This window comes from Palaemon carinicauda, chromosome 7 (genome assembly GCF_036898095.1).
Source record: "Palaemon carinicauda isolate YSFRI2023 chromosome 7, ASM3689809v2, whole genome shotgun sequence".
Classification (NCBI taxonomy): Eukaryota; Metazoa; Arthropoda; class Malacostraca; order Decapoda; family Palaemonidae; genus Palaemon; species Palaemon carinicauda.
In genome coordinates this window covers 3748561-3764363 of record NC_090731.1, presented here as the reverse complement: position 1 = coordinate 3764363, position 15803 = coordinate 3748561, and the positions used below count along the sequence as shown (strand labels likewise).

General features: G+C 45.9%; 1 protein-coding gene across 4 annotated transcripts in view; it reads right to left on the bottom strand.

Annotated features, from left to right (window-relative positions):
* The window catches only part of LOC137643819 (nudC domain-containing protein 2-like), a 58124-nt gene that overhangs the window by 12709 nt on the left and 29612 nt on the right, over positions 1-15803 (bottom strand). For all 4 annotated transcript variants that reach the window (XM_068376514.1, XM_068376513.1, XM_068376512.1 and 1 more), the window contains exon 3: positions 715-918. In XM_068376514.1, coding sequence (XP_068232615.1) covers positions 715-918 — 204 coding nt within the window. The remainder of the gene's footprint in view (positions 1-714; positions 919-15803) is intronic.

The window sequence follows — 15803 nt, the reverse complement described above, 5'->3', positions numbered from 1 at the left end:
GAGTACCTGGCCACAGGTGGCGCTGGTAAGTACACCCCCTTCTAGTATTGTGATAGCTGGCGTATCCCTCCATAGAATTCTGTCGGGCAACGGAGTTGACAGCTACATGATTATCGGGTAAGTTTAATATTGAAAAATAAGTATCAGGTTATTGCAAATGTCATTTTGCTTACTGAATTAGATTATATATTGCTTCATTACAGTATTTCATTATCCTACAATAGTACGAAAACTTTTTATACAATATCTGAGATTTATGTCTGTATCTCCGAACGTCTGTAAGTTGAGGACCTAAAAAAAATTAGAATAGCGCCAATGTTATCCCTGCGTGTCGTAAGAGGCGACTAAAAGGGACGGGACGAGGGGGCTGGGAACCCCCTCGTCTGTATCTACAATCCTGTGAGACATCGACAAAGAGATGGAAATGGGGGGAGAGTGACTGCTCCCCGCACTCTAGTTTTGGGGTGTTTGAATGTGCGTGGATGTAGTACGATAGAGAGTAAAAGATGTGAGATCGGAAGTATGTTTAGGAATAGAAGGATGGATGTATTGGCCTTGAGGACCTACATCACAAAAATCCCATTAGTTTAACTGATAACAAAGGCAAAAAATAAATTCACATTTATTGACAGCATGCTTCATAAGAAGAAAAATCACACAATGGAAAAAAAGAGCTCATATATACATAAAACACCTTTGCTAGTATCAACTTACCTCAATTTGGAAGCGTTCCAAATCCAACTTCTTTCTCATTTCATGTACCGTCCAGGGATCAGCCAAGAAATCTTCCTTTAACAATCCTTCCCATACTGTCTCTTTGCTGCAAGCGTCAGCCTTACTTAATACTAAATGTATCAGCTTCTTGTCCTCCAATGTCCACACTGAATCGTCACTTCTCACCACAGAAAATAAAGGCCCCTGTTATAAAAAATGAGATAAATGTTACTACAGTATATCCATGTTAAATATATTTATTAGCTTAGAATTGCTTTTTCTCGTAAGGAATATTGCTGCAGATTTCAATGATGATACATGTGATGTGAAAACACAGGTTGCAGCCAAATTAATGTATACAGCTATAGTCCATTTCTTTTAGCGATGCATATTTGCACCGACTCGCAGCGGTGCCCTTTTAGCTCGGAAAAGTTTCTGGATCACTGATTGGTTGGACGAGATAATTCCAACCAATCAGCGATCACGAAACTTTTCCGAGCTAAAAGGGCACCGCTGCGAGTCGGTGCAAATATGCATCGCTAAAAGAAATGGACTATAGTTATAGAATTTGGGAGCTTTTGGAACCCCCAGCAGGCTCCGAGCCCATAAAATTCAACAATAAACCCCATGGGGATTCTCACAAGTGTCCAAAAGCTTATTAAAGAGTACTGTAATTTTCTCTCAACAAAAGATAATATAAATATCTTGAGAGTATCAGCTGAGGTCTATATAAAGAACCTCCATACAAAAATCTATCCATATGCTCTCAGAAGTACACAACTTTTACCCATAAAGGACGTACTGGTACATTTCACAAAACTCATACCTTTACCCCCATGGACGTACCAGTATGTCCTTGCAAAAAACTGCTATTTACATTTTTTTTTTTTTTTTTTGCATATTTTTGATAATTTTTTGAGAAACTTCAGGCATTTTCCAAGAGAATGAGACCAACCTGACCTCTCTATGATGAAAATTAAGGCTGTTAGAGCAATTTGAAAAATGTTATTTTCATTAGTAAAATAAATTTTTGAATATACTTACCCGATAATCATGTAGCTGTCAACTCCGTTGCCCGACAGAATTCTACGGGAGGGATACGCCAGCTATCACTATACTAGAAGGGGGTGTACTCACCAGCGCCACCTGTGGCCAGGTACTGCAGTACTTCTTGTTGACACCACCTCACTTTTTCCTCGGTCCACTGATTCTCTATGGGGAGGAAGGGTGGGTCAATTAAATCATGATTATCGGGTAAGTATATTCAAAAATTTATTTTACTAATGAAAATAACATTTTTCAATATTAAACTTACCCGATAATCATGTAGCTGATTCACACCCAGGGGGGTGGGTGAAAACCAGTGTACATGACTAAAGGATAGCTAAGTATCCCGTATTTCATATAATCAGTTATTCAGAATAACAATGAAATAAGTACCTGGTAAGGAAGTCGACTTGAACCGTTACTCTGCCTTTAATAAGTTCGTCTTCCTTACTGAGCGCAGCGTTCCTCTTAGGAGGCTGAATCAACTCTAAGGTGCTAAAGTATACAGGGCTGCAACCCATACTAAAGGACCTCTACACAACCTCTAACCCAGGCGCTTCTCAAGAATGAATTGACCACCCGCCAAATCAAAAAAGGATGCGGAAGGCTTCTTAGCCTACCGTAACAACCCAAAAAACAACAATAAAAGCATTCAAGAGAAAGGTTAAAAAAGGTTATGGGATTAAGGGAATGTAGTGGCTGAGCCCTCACCTACTACTGCACTCGCTGCTACGAATGGTCCCAGGGTGTAGCAGTTCTCGTAAAGAGACTGGACATCTTTAAGATAAAATGATGCAAACACTGACTTGCTCCTCCAATAAGTTGCATCCATAATGCTCTGCAGAGAACGGTTCTTATTAAAGGCCATCGAAGTGGCTACGGCTCTCACTTCATGGGTCCTTACCTTCAGCAAAGCAAGGTCTTCATCCTTCATGTGAGAATGGGCTTCTCTAATCAGAAGCCTTATATAATACGAAACTCCGTTTTTGGACATGGGCATCGAAGGTTTCTTGATTGCACACCATAAGGCTTCTGACTGTCCTCGTATAGGTTTTGACCTATTAAGATAATATTTCAGAGCTCTGACAGGGCAAAGAACTCTTTCTAGCTCGTTACCCACCATGTTGGAAAGGCTAGGAATTTCGAACGATCTAGGCCAAGGACGTGAAGGACGTTCATTCTTAGCTAAAAATCCGAGCTGTAAAGAACATGTTGCAGATTCGGATGTGAACCCGATGTTCTTGCTGAAGGCGTGAACCTCACTAACTCTCTTAGCTGTTGCAAGGCAGACGAGGAAAAGAGTCTTGAGGGTAAGGTCCTTGAAGGAAGCTGACTGGAGAGGTTCGAACCTAGGAGACATAAGGAACCTTAAGACTACGTCTAGATTCCAGCCTGGAGTGGATAAACGACGTTCTTTAGAAGTCTCGAAAGATTTAAGGATGTCTTGAAGGTCCTTGTTGGAAGAAAGGTCCAAACCTCTGTGGCGGAGAACTGAAGCCAACATACTTCTGTACCCTTTAATCGTAGGAGCCGAAAGGGATCTCTCATTCCTTAGATGTAATAGGAAGTCAGCTATTTGGGTTACAGAGGTATTGGTAGAGGAAACTGCATTGGCTCTACACCAGCTTCGGAAGACTTCCCACTTGGATTGGTAGACTCTACGAGTGGATACCCTCCTTCGAAAAGCCTCTAGCTCTAGCGAATCTTTCGACAGTCTGAAGGCAGTCAGACGAAGAGCGTGGAGGTTTGGGTGTACCTTGTCTACGTGAGGTTGACGTAGAAGGTCCACTCTTAGAGGGAGAGTCCTGGGAACGTCGACCAGCCATTGTAGTACCTCTGTGAACCATTCTCTTGCAGGCCAAAGGGGAGCAACCAGCGTCAGCCGTGTCCCTTCGTGCGAGACGAACTTCTGAATGACTCTGTTGATGATCTTGAACGGTGGGAATGCGTAAAGGTCGAGATGGGACCAATTCAGCAGAAAAGCATCCACATGAACTGCTGCTGGGTCTGGAACTGGGGAACAGTACAACGGAAGCCTCTTGGTCATGGAGGTGGCAAACAGATCTATCGTAGGTTGACCCCACAAGGTCCAAAGTCTGTTGCACACGCTCTTGTGAAGGGTCCATTCCGTAGGGATGACTTGATCTTTTCTGCTTAGGCGATCTGCTGAGACGTTCATGTTGCCCTGAATGAACCTCGTTACTAGAGTGAGGTTTAGACTTCTTGACCAAATGAGGAGGTCCCTTGCTATCTCGTACAGGTTCCTCGAATGGGTCCCTCCCTGCTTGGAGATGTAAGCCAAGGCTGTGGTGTTATCGGAGTTCACCTCCACCACCTTGCCTAGCAGGAGGGACTTGAAGTTCATAAGGGCCATATGAACTGCCAGCAGCTCCTTACAGTTGATGTGGAGCGTTTCCTGTTCCCTGTTCCATGTTCCCGAGCATTCCCTTCCGTTCAAGGTCGCGCCCCAGCCCGAGTCTGATGCATCCGAGAAGAGATGAAGATTGGGGGTCTGAATCGCTAACGATAGGCCCTCCTTGAGAAGGAGGTTGGTCTTCCACCACAAGAGAGTGGTCTTCATCTCTTTGGTGACAGGAATAGAGACTGCTTCGAGCGTCAAATCCTTGTCCCAATGAGCTGCTAGATGGAATTGGAGAGGGCGGAGGTGGAGTCTCCCTAACTCGACGAACAGGGCTAACGATGACAGGGTCCCTGTTAGACTCATCCACTGTCTCACCGAGCAACTGTTCCTCTTCAGCATGCTCAGGATGCATTCTAGGGCTTGGCTTATCCTTGGGGCCGATGGAAAAGCCCGAAAATCCTGACTCCGAATCTCCATTCCCAGGTAAACTATGGATTGGGAGGGAATGAGCTGGGACTTTTCTAAGTTGACTAATAGACACAGTTCCTTGATCAAGTCCAAAGTCCAGTTGAGACTCTCCAGACAGCGACGACTCGTGGAGGCTCTCAACAGCCAGTCGTCTAAATAAAGGGAGGCTCTGATGTCCGATAAGTGGAGGAATTTGCAATATTCCTCATCAGATGCGTAAACACCATAGGAGCTGTGCTTAGGCCAAAACACAGGGCCTGGAATTGGTACACAACCTTTCCAAAAACGAATCTCAGGAAAGGTTGGGAGTCTGGATGAATAGGAACGTGAAAGTAAGCGTCTTTCAGATCCAACGAGACCATCCAGTCCTCCTGCCTGACCGCTGCTAGGACCGACTTCGTCGTCTCCATAGTGAACGTCTGCTTGGTGACATAAGCATTGAGCGCGCTGACGTCCAGCACCGGTCTCCAGCCTCCTGTCTTCTTGGCCACCAGAAAGAGACGGTTGTAGAAGCCCGGGGATTGATGGTCCCGGACTATAACCACTGCCTTCTTCTGTAACAAGAGCGACACCTCCTGGTGCAACGCTAGCCTCTTGTCCTTTTCCTTGTAGTTGGGAGAGAGGTTGATGGGAGAAGTGGTCAGAGGGGGTTTGCGGCAGAATGGTATCCTGTAACCCTCCCTTAGCCACCTGACAGACTGGGCGTCTGCACCTCTCCTTTCCCAAGCTTGCCAGAAGGTCTTGAGTCTGGCTCCTACTGCTGTCTGGAGAGGAGGAGAGTCAGTGTTTGCCTTTTGAAGTCTTGGGACCTTTCCTAGACCTGCTCCTGGAAGAGTCTGGACGGGAGCTTCCTCGGCTGGGGGCTCTGCCACGAAAGGGCGGAATAAACCTTGTAGCAGGAGTATCAGCCACTGGGGTGCGGTAAGTCCTGGGAACTGAGGGAGCAACCTTAGTCTTACGAGCTGAAGAGGCCACAAGATCATGAGTGTCCTTCTGAATCAGGGCCGCAGACAAATCCTTGATAAGCTCTTCGGGGAACAAGAACTTAGAAAGCGGAGCAAAAAGGAGTTGAGACCTTTGACAAGGTGGGATGCTGGAAGAAAGAAAAGTGCAAAGTTGCTCCCTTTTCTTAAGAACTCCTGACACAAACATTGAAGCAAGCTCGCCGGATCCATCCCGAATTGCTTTATCCATGCAGGACATAATAAGCATGGCTGAGTCCTTGTCCGCAGGGGAGGTCTTCTTGCTCAGGGCCCCCAGGCACCAGTCGAGAAAATTGAAAATCTCAAAGGCACGAAATACACCCTTTAAGAAGTGGTCTAAGTCGGAAAAGGTCCAGCAGACCTTAGAGCGCCTCATCGCTGATCTACGAGGAGAGTCGACCAAACTTGAGAAATCAGCCTGGGCAGAGGCAGGGACTCCCAAGCCTGGTTCCTCTCCTGTGGCATACCATACGCCCGCCTTAGAAGTGAGCTTAGTAGGTGGGAACATAAAGGAAGTCTTCCCTAGTTGCTGTTTGGACTGCAACCAATCCCCTAATATTCTTAAAGCTCTCTTAGAGGATCTAGCAAAGACGAGCTTAGTATAGGCTGACTTAACCGGTTGCATGCCCAGCGAAAACTCAGATGGAGGAGAGCGGGGGGTAGCAGAAACAAAATGGTCCGGGTATACCTCTCTGAAAAGAGCCAGGACCTTACGAAAGTCAATGGGTAGAGGAGAAGACTTGGGTTCCTCCACGTCCGAAGAGGGATCTAGGTGCGCAGCTTCCTCCTCAGAAACCTCATCACCAGAGTGTAGCGAAGTGAGAGGTAAAGTAACAGCGGTATGCTGAACAGCAGAATCTGAACAAGCGGGTGCATAAACACTTGTGGATTCATCCTCAAGTCTTTGTTGCTGAGTTAAAACCTGAGGTTCAGGCTGCAAAGACTGATCAAGAAGAGTGGAGGAAGGAAGGCGCATGGGTTGAGGTGGCTGACTCCTAGCATGAGCTTCCTGTCTCAAGAGTTGCGCTTGCTGCAAGGGTTGCGGATGCGCAGTAGCAGGTTCCTGAGGAACGAGTTGAGGTTCCTGAGGTGTGAGCTGCGAGAGTTGAGGTAGCGGCTGCGCAGAACGCAGTTCCTGTCTCGCGAGTTGAGGTTCCTGAGGTGCTAGCCTTAAGAGTTGAGGCTCTCGCCTTGAGGAGGGTTGAGGTCGCTGCAGCGAGAGCTGAGGAGGCTGCCTCATGGATGGAAGAGGTTGTCGTACCTCAAGAGGTTGTTGCCTCGATGGTCTAACCGCAAGAGGAAGAGGAGGAAGTAAAGCATAAGACTCCTGCTCCCATTGTTGAGGTTGCCTTAAGGAAGGCTGAGGTTGCTGCACACCGCTGGTAACTGGCAACTCAGAACGCGGTAAGGTAGCCTGAGGAACCTCAACTTCGTACGCCTGGCAGACTGGACTGCGGTGAGGCGGAGCGCTCGCAGGAGGAGGTGCAACCTTCTCAGCCTGAAACTCACGCATTAAGACCGCAAGCTGCGACTGCATGGACTGCAGCAAAGTCATCTTGGGATCAGCAGACGCTAAGGTCTGCTGAGGCAAAGCCTTAACAGAAGATGAGGTCTGTTGAGGTATTGCCTTACCTCTCTTAGGAGGTGTACAGTCACCTGATGACAGCGGAGAGTCAGAGCTAATCCAATGACTGCATCCGGGTTGTTGAACTCTTGAGGTCTGGACTTTACGTTTAAGAGGTCTTGAGACCTGAGTCCAGCGTCTCCTCCCCGATATTTCTTCTGCAGACGAGTAAAAGATGGGCTCAATCGTCTGCGGGTGGGAGTGACGGTCTCTGTAAGACACGCCCGCAACCACCGAGGATACTTCTGTGCGCCGATCAAGGCCTGCCGAACCCTTTTGCCCTTCGACATTGCTTCTCCCCTGGGCTTGGGAGCTTGCAAGAGGTCCCGGACTGGGAGGACGACTGGCACGCACAGAAGTACCCTCACGCACAACACTGACACTGACACTAGCACTCGGCACCGCACTGACACTAGCACTTGTCACAGCACTGGCACTATCACCTCCCACTGCACTTTTGACCTTAAGTTCTTTGACGTCTGCCAAAAGAGACTTATGGTCACTAACCACCGATTCCACTTTGTCACCTAAAGCCTGAATGGCACGCAAAACAACTGACATATCAGGCTGAGCACAAATAGTAGGTTCGGGGGTAGCCACTACAGGGGGAGGAAAAGGTTGAGGATCATGAGGTGAGGAAAAAAGCGAAGAGCGAGAAGAACTCCTCCTAACTCTCTCTCTCTCTAACTTGGTTGAATATTTAAGGAATCGAACAAATTCAAGTTCCGAAAGTCCGGCGCATTCCTCACATCGATCTTCCAACTGACAGGGTCTTTCCCTACAGTCAGAACAAGCGGTGTGAGGATCAACCGAGGCCTTCGGAATACGCCTATCACAAGACCTACATCGTCTATGGGGAGGGGCTTGAGAAAGGTCAGACATCTTGAATCAAAGAGCAAGTCAAGGGGGATTCCAAATCAAGCAAAAGATCGTTAACCATTAATCAAAACCAAATAAAAGCTATCTAAGCTAATTAGAAAAGTTTCCAGTATAGCGAAAGCTGAAATCTTAGAGAAATACTTCACCAAAAACCGTGAACAATACTCCAAAATCATAAGCGTATCCAAGAACGTCTTGCCGGAAGCACGACAGAGGAAAAAGTGAGGTGGTGTCAACAAGAAGTACTGCAGTACCTGGCCACAGGTGGCGCTGGTGAGTACACCCCCTTCTAGTATAGTGATAGCTGGCGTATCCCTCCCGTAGAATTCTGTCGGGCAACGGAGTTGACAGCTACATGATTATCGGGTAAGTTTAATATTGAAAAAAAATATACTGCAAAATGTACTTGAAAAAAAAAAATAACCCCTGGGGGTTAATGGTTGGAAAGTTCCAAATAGCCCGGGGGTAAAAAGGTTAATGGTGAGCCAGTTATTTCATACCATGCAATATAACAAAATCTCTAAAAATTTAGAATCTTGAAAGTGATATTAATTCTTCCTGGTATACAAACCCTAGTCATTCATATGGATAATGTTTCAGGGAAAGCTTGAACAGCCATAGAAGCTTTTTAATATGAAATTCAATGTCCTACCCAATATGAAATTCAATGTCCTACCATCACTGAGAGAGGATGTGTTTCAGTGGCTCTAATATTTTATGTTTCATTAATATTGTGTAACCTTTCAGATTGTGTTGGTATTAACAATCATAGAAATGGTTGCTCTGTTCATTCTGATGGCAGAATGTATGAGATAGTAAGGTTGCTTAAAGCAGCATTGCTGGGCAAGAGGAAAGGACCATACAAATGTTTGATTTTACATTGTGTTTCAGTGTAAAGGCTAGGACAGTTCATCAGTTAGAATGTGCAATGAGTGCTGTTCTTGGTCAGAAGAGTAGTAGAAGCGATTTTGGATTAAAAACAAAAAAGCAAAAAACAGGGAGTCTTATAGTTGCTCGCTCACACTACGTGTCGGAATAAAAAGTCCTGATTTCCTACCTACATCTGCATTCTGAAATCTACTCTTAAAAATTTCTTGCAATTACAGGAAGCAACGTACCGTAATTATCGAGGATATTGTTTCTGTCTTGGGAAACCCCATGCAATCCTACCTCCACCGGGATATTGTAAAGTGATGGATCATCAATTCCTACTATTGGTGGGTGCATAACTACTTGCCGTATGGCGGACATATCTCGAAATCCCCTGAATAGTATGGAAGCGAGTGTATCCCCCTACCATGCACTCTTTGTGCTGTTGATGGCTCGCCACACTACCACGCTGGCGCTATGGCCACGGAATAAAATCACACCATTGAACTCGGTGACTATCCCTAACCTGACGGACTACTGTACTTTTAACAACACTTATGGAAATTTACTTTAATCAACATAACTTGATCATTCCTAAGTCGTGGCCTCCTGTGAAGTGTACGTGGGCGCCAAACTTTGTTGCACGAATCGGAGAAGAGTAGGATGTCAAGAACAGCTATGGTATGGTGTTACGCAAGGTTAACCATGGAGCCAGCTCAGGCAACGGTTGGTGCTCTGGTGCGCACTATAGCATGTGTTCAAGTGAACACTCAGGAAACTGCTCTGAAGAATGCTCTACAAACCTCAAAAGGTAAACCGAGAGGTGTATAACCAAAACTCACTTTGAGATCCCAGGTCAGAAACAAAGAGCTGGTCATAAGAGTTCAGAGAGCTGAAGGATAGCGAAATTGATGGCGTATGGCACTTCTCCGCTGGTGTGCAGCGAGGTTCATTCTGAGCATGCTCAATGACTGGAGAGGCAGCAGTAGCGAGGGGATTAGCCTGTAACGTATGATCTCCTACTTCACGATGAAGGGCATAAGAATCCACGTATTCAGGATAAACATGTTATTTTTATTAATAAAATAAATTTTTGAATATACTTACCCGATAATCATGTAGCTGTCAACTCCGTTGCCCGACAGAATTCTATGGAGGGATACGCCAGCTATCACAATACTAGAAGGGGGTGTATTTACCAGCGCCACCTGTGGCCAGGTACTCAAGTACAGTGATACCTCGGTACTCGACCATAATCCGTTCGAGATCCGTGTTCGACCTCCGATTTGTTCGAGTACCGAATTTTTTTTCCCCATAAGAAATAATGGTATATATTCTATTCCGTTCCCAAGCACTCGAACAGGCCCAAAATATTAATAAAACGTGTACCTAAACAACAATAATTATCTAAATGTGTATGAAATTGGTCAGAAAATCCTATAAAACAATTTTAAACCATTTACTGTACTAAAATAAAACAATTTTAAACCATTTTCTGTACTGTAGTGAACATACCTTTGAGCAGCGGTTCGATGGCATACAGGGATGGATGTGGAGAGGATGGAAGGGGGAGGTTACTGCTTGGAAGGAGAGTCCCCTTCCATGATGTGGCGGGGTAGTTCTCCTTCAGGAGTTGTTTCTCTCTCCAATGAAAGGGTGGGCAGATCTATTTCAGGGGTTTCTTCTCTTCTTTGTCTCTTCTTTGGAGGAGAAACAGGCTTTGATGTAGCAGCTTTCTTTTCTTTTGTGAAAAACTGGTCTATTGTTAATTGTTTCTTCCTCCTCTGCAGTATTCTTCAAAAATGATACATGACACTATCATTAAACATATGCACTGCCCGGTTTGCTACTGCAATTTCTGGGTGGTATTTTTCAGCAAAAGCCTGCACATCTGCCCACTTGGAACAAATTTCATTGATGAGAGAACTTGGAACATCCTCCCTTACCTCATCCTCTTCTGAAGATTCCTGCTCCACAATCAGATCCTGCTGCTGTTGTTGTTGCAGGTGCAACAATTCCTCCACAGTCAACTCGGTAGAATGGCTTTCTACAAGCTCATCAATATCATCCTTGTCGACCTCAAGCCCCAAACTCCTGCCCATGACAACAATTTCCTCAACGACATCAGTGTCATCAGAAATTACAGGGGTAGCAGTGCTTGGACCCGCCTCTGGTTGGAAACCTTCAAACTCCCTCTCTGTGACACATGATGGCCACAGCTTACGCCAGGCAGAGTTCAATGTCCTATAGGTCACACCTCGCCAAGCTTGGTCAATCATGTTAACAGAGTTGAGGATGCTGAAGTGTTCCTTCCAGAATTCCTTTAGGGTCAACTTCGTGTCACTGGTCACTTCAAAACACTTTCTGAAAAGGGCCTTGGTATAGAGTTTTTTGAAGTTTGAAATGACCTGTTGGTCCATGGGCTGGAGTATGGGAGTAGTATTGGGGGGCAAGAATTTGATTTTGATAAAGCTGTATTCTTCTTTCAAGTCATCCTCGAGACCTGGAGGATGTGCAGGAGCATTGTCCATAACCAGAAGACATTTCATTGGCAAGCTCTTTTCAATGAGGTAAGCCTTAACCTGGGGGGCAAACACTTCGTTTATCCACTCAGTAAAGAATTGTCTTGTGACCCAAGATTTAGTGTTCGAGCGCCACATAACTGGTAGTGCACTTTTACAAATATTATTTCGTTTGAACACCCGGGGGTTGTCCGAGTGGTACACTAACAAGGGTTTGATCTTGCAATCGCCACTTGCATTTGCACACAGCAACAATGTTAGCCTATCTTTCATTGGCTTGTGACCTGGCATCTTCGTCTCGTCCTTGGTAATGTACGTATTGGCTGGCATTTTCTTCCAAAATAACCCAGTCTCATCACAATTAAAGACTTGTTGTGCGATCAAATTTTGTTCATTTATGTACCGATCGAATTCCCCCACGTATTTATCGGCTGCAATTTGATCCGAACTAGCTGCCTCCCCATGCCTAGTAACACGATGAATACCTGTTCTATTACGAAACTTTTCAAACCAACCCCTGCTCGCTTTAAATGTAAATGAATCACTTTCACTGGTACTCGGACTTTTCTTCACTAATTCTTCATAGATATGCAACGCTTTTTCACAAATGAACGCTTCACTAACACTTTCCCCGGCCAACTGTTTTTCTTTAATAAATATTAAAAGCAACTTTTCCATCTCCTCAATCACTTGTGGCCTTTGCTTAGTTACCGCCGTAACTCCCGTTGCAACATTCGCCTTCTTAATCATTTCTTTATGCTTTAAAAACGTAGAAATGGTCGACTTCGCCATTCCGTATTCTACCGCTAAATCGGACACTCGTACACCATTCTCATATTTCGCTATAATTTCCTTCTTCAACTCGATCGTTGTTCGCACTGTTTTCCTCTTCTCCTTCCCCTTAACACTCATTACTTTCTTGGGACTCATTATGAAAGCTAAAAAAGCAATTAAAAGCACTGAAAATCACTAAATCACAACGAATGCTGATCGCGCGTTGTCTGAGTGACGCTCTCGAGAGAACTGATGCTTCCCGAACAAGCGAGAGTGGCCGAGATGGCGCGATCATCACAAAGCCCATGCGGTCGTCACGTGTTCGGCTGGTCGAGTACCGAATTTTTGGTCGAGCACCGCAGCAAAAATTTCTCGAAAATTTTGGTCGAACTCCGAATTGTTCGAGTATAGAGTCGTTCGACTACCGAGGTATCACTGTACTTCTTGTTGACACCTCCTCAATTATTCCTCTGTCCACTGGTTCTCTATGGGGAGGAAGGGAGGGTCGATTAAATCATGATTATCGGGTAAGTATATTCAAAAATTTATTTTATTAATAAAAATAACATTTTTCAATATTAAACTTACCCGATAATCATGTAGCTGATTCACACCCAGGGGGGTGGGTGAAAAACCAGTGTACAAGACTAAAGGATAGCTAAGTATCCCGTATTTCATATAATCAGTTATCCACAATAACAATGAAATAATAAGTACCTGGTAAGGAAGTCGACTTGAACCGTTACTCTGCCTTTAATAAGATCGTCTTCCTTACTGAGCGCAGCGTTCCTCTTGGGAGGCTGAATCAACTCAAAGGTGCTAAAGTATACAGGGCTGCAACCCATACTAAAGGACCTCATCACAACCTTTAACCTTGGCGCTTCTCAAGAAAGAATTGACCACCCGCCAAATCAACAAGGATGTGGAAGGCTTCTTAGCCGACCGTACAACCCATAAAAAGTATTCAAGAGAAAGGTTAAAAAGTTATGGGATTATGGGAATGTAGTGGCTGAGCCCTCGCCTACTACTGCATTCGTTGCTACGAATGGACCCAGGGTGTAGCAGTACTCGTAAAGAGACTGGACATCTTTGAGATAGCATGATGCGAACACTGACTTGCTTCTCCAATAGGTTGTATCCATAACACTCTGCAGAGAACGGTTCTGTTTGAAGGCCACTGAAGTAGCCACAGCTCTCATTTCATGTGTCCTTACCTTCAGCAAAGCAAGGTCTTCTTCCTTCAGATGAGAATTTGCTTCTCTAATCAGAAGCCTGATGTAGTAAGAAACTGAGTTCTTAGACATTGGTAGAGAAGGCTTCTTGATAGCACACCATAAGGCTTCTGATTGTCCTCGTAATGGTTTTGACCTTCTTAGATAGTACTTAAGAGCTCTAACTGGGCAAAGTACTCTCTCCAGTTCGTTCCCCACCATGTTGGACAGGCTTGGGATCTCGAACGACTTAGGCCAAGGACGGGAAGGAAGCTCGTTTTTAGCCAAAAAACCGAGCTGCAAGGAACATGTAGCCGTTTCAGATGTGAAACCTATGTTCCTGCTGAAGGCGTGGATCTCACTTACTCTTTTACCTGTTGCTAAGCACACGAGGAAAAGAGTTTTTAATGTGAGGTCCTTAAAGAAGGCTGATTGGAGCGGTTCAAATCCTGATGACATTAGGAACCTTAGGACCACGTCTAGATTCCAGCCTGGAGTGGACAACCGAAGTTCCTTTGAGGTCTCAAAAGACCTAAGGAGGTCCTGTAGATCTTTGTTGGAGGAAAGATCCAAGCCTCTGTGGCAGAAAACCGCTGCCAACATACTTCTGTAACCCTTGATCGTAGGAGCTGATAGGGATCTTACGTTCCTTAGATGTAACAGGAAGTCAGCAATCTGGGTTACAGTGGTACTGGTTGAGGAAACTGCATTGGCCTTGCACCAGCTTCGGAAGACTTCCCATTAAGACTGATAGACTCTGAGAGTGGATGTCGTCCTTGCTCTGGCAATCGCTCTGGCTGCCTCCTTCGAAAAGCCTCTAGCTCTTGAGAGTCTTTCGATAGTCTGAAGGCAGTCAGACGAAGAGCGTGGAGGTTTGGGTGTACCTTCTTTACGTGAGGTTGACGCAGAAGGTCCACTCTAGGAGGAAGAGTCCTGGGAACGTCGACCAGCTATTGCAGTACCTCGGTGAACCATTCTCTCGCGGGCCAGAGGGGAGCAACCAACGTCAGCCGTGTCCCTTTGTGAGAGGCGAACTTCTGAAGTACCCTGTTGACAATCTTGAACGGCGGGAATGCATACAGGTCGAGATGGGACCAATCCAGCAGAAAGGCATCCACGCGAACTGCTGCTGGGTCTGGAATCGGAGAACAAAACAAGAGGAGCCTCTTGGTCATTGAGGTAGCGAAAAGAACTATGGTTGGCTGACCCCACAGGGCCCAAAGTCTGCTGCAAACATTCTTGTGAAGGGTTCACTCTGTGGGGAAGACCTGACCCTTCCGGCTGAGGCGATCTGCCATGACATTCATATCGCCCTGAATGAGCCTCGTTACCAGCGTGAGCTTTCGATCTTTTGACCAAATGAGGAGGTCCCTTGCGATCTCGAACAACTTCCTCGAATGAGTCCCTCCCTGCTTGGAGATGTAAGCCAAGGCTGTGGTGTAGTCGGAGTTCACCTCCACCACCTTGTTAAGCTGGAGGGACTTGAAGTTTATCAAGGCCAGATGAACTGCCAACAACTCCTTGCAATAGATGTGAAGTGTCCTTTGCTCCTGATTCCATGTTCCCGAGCATTCCTGTCCGTCCAGTGTCGCACCCCAGCCCGTGTCCGATGCGTCCGAGAAGAGACGGTGGTCGGGGGTCTGAACAGCCAATGGTAGACCTTCCTTGAGAAGAATGCTGTTCTTCCACCACGTTAGAGTAGACCTCATCTCTTCGGAAACAGGAACTGAACCCGTCTCTAGCGTCATGTCCTTTATCCAGTGAGCAGTTAGATGATACTGAAGGGGGCGGAGGTGGAGTCTCCCTAACTCGATGAACAGGGCCAGCGATGAAAGTGTCCCTGTTAGACTCATCCACTGCCTGACTAAGCATCGGTTCCTTCTCAGCATGCTCTGGATGCATTCTAGGGCTTGGAAGATCCTTGGGGCCGACGGACAAGTCCGAAAAGCTCGACTCTGAAGATCCATACCCAAGGAGACAATGGTCTGGGATGGAACGAGCTGAGACTCCTCAAAATTGACCAGGAGGCCCAGTTCCTTGGTCAGATCCATAGTCCATTTGAAAATCTCCAGACAGCGACGACTTGTGGGAGCTCTTAAAAGCCAGTCCTCTGACGGAGCCGGACACAAGATCATGATACTGCTGCACAGTCTGTAAACTGTCAATCATGGGCAAGCGAGGAAGTACAGTGACAACCCGAATCTGTCTAGACTGTCTGGGTCGTACAGACAACTCCTTAACGGGTTGCTGAGGTTGCCGCACTGCGTCATAACAAGTCCCTTCTGTTGGTTGTTGAACGTCTTCCCCGTGACACACTGACTCCGTAAACAAAAAATTCTCTAACAAGGA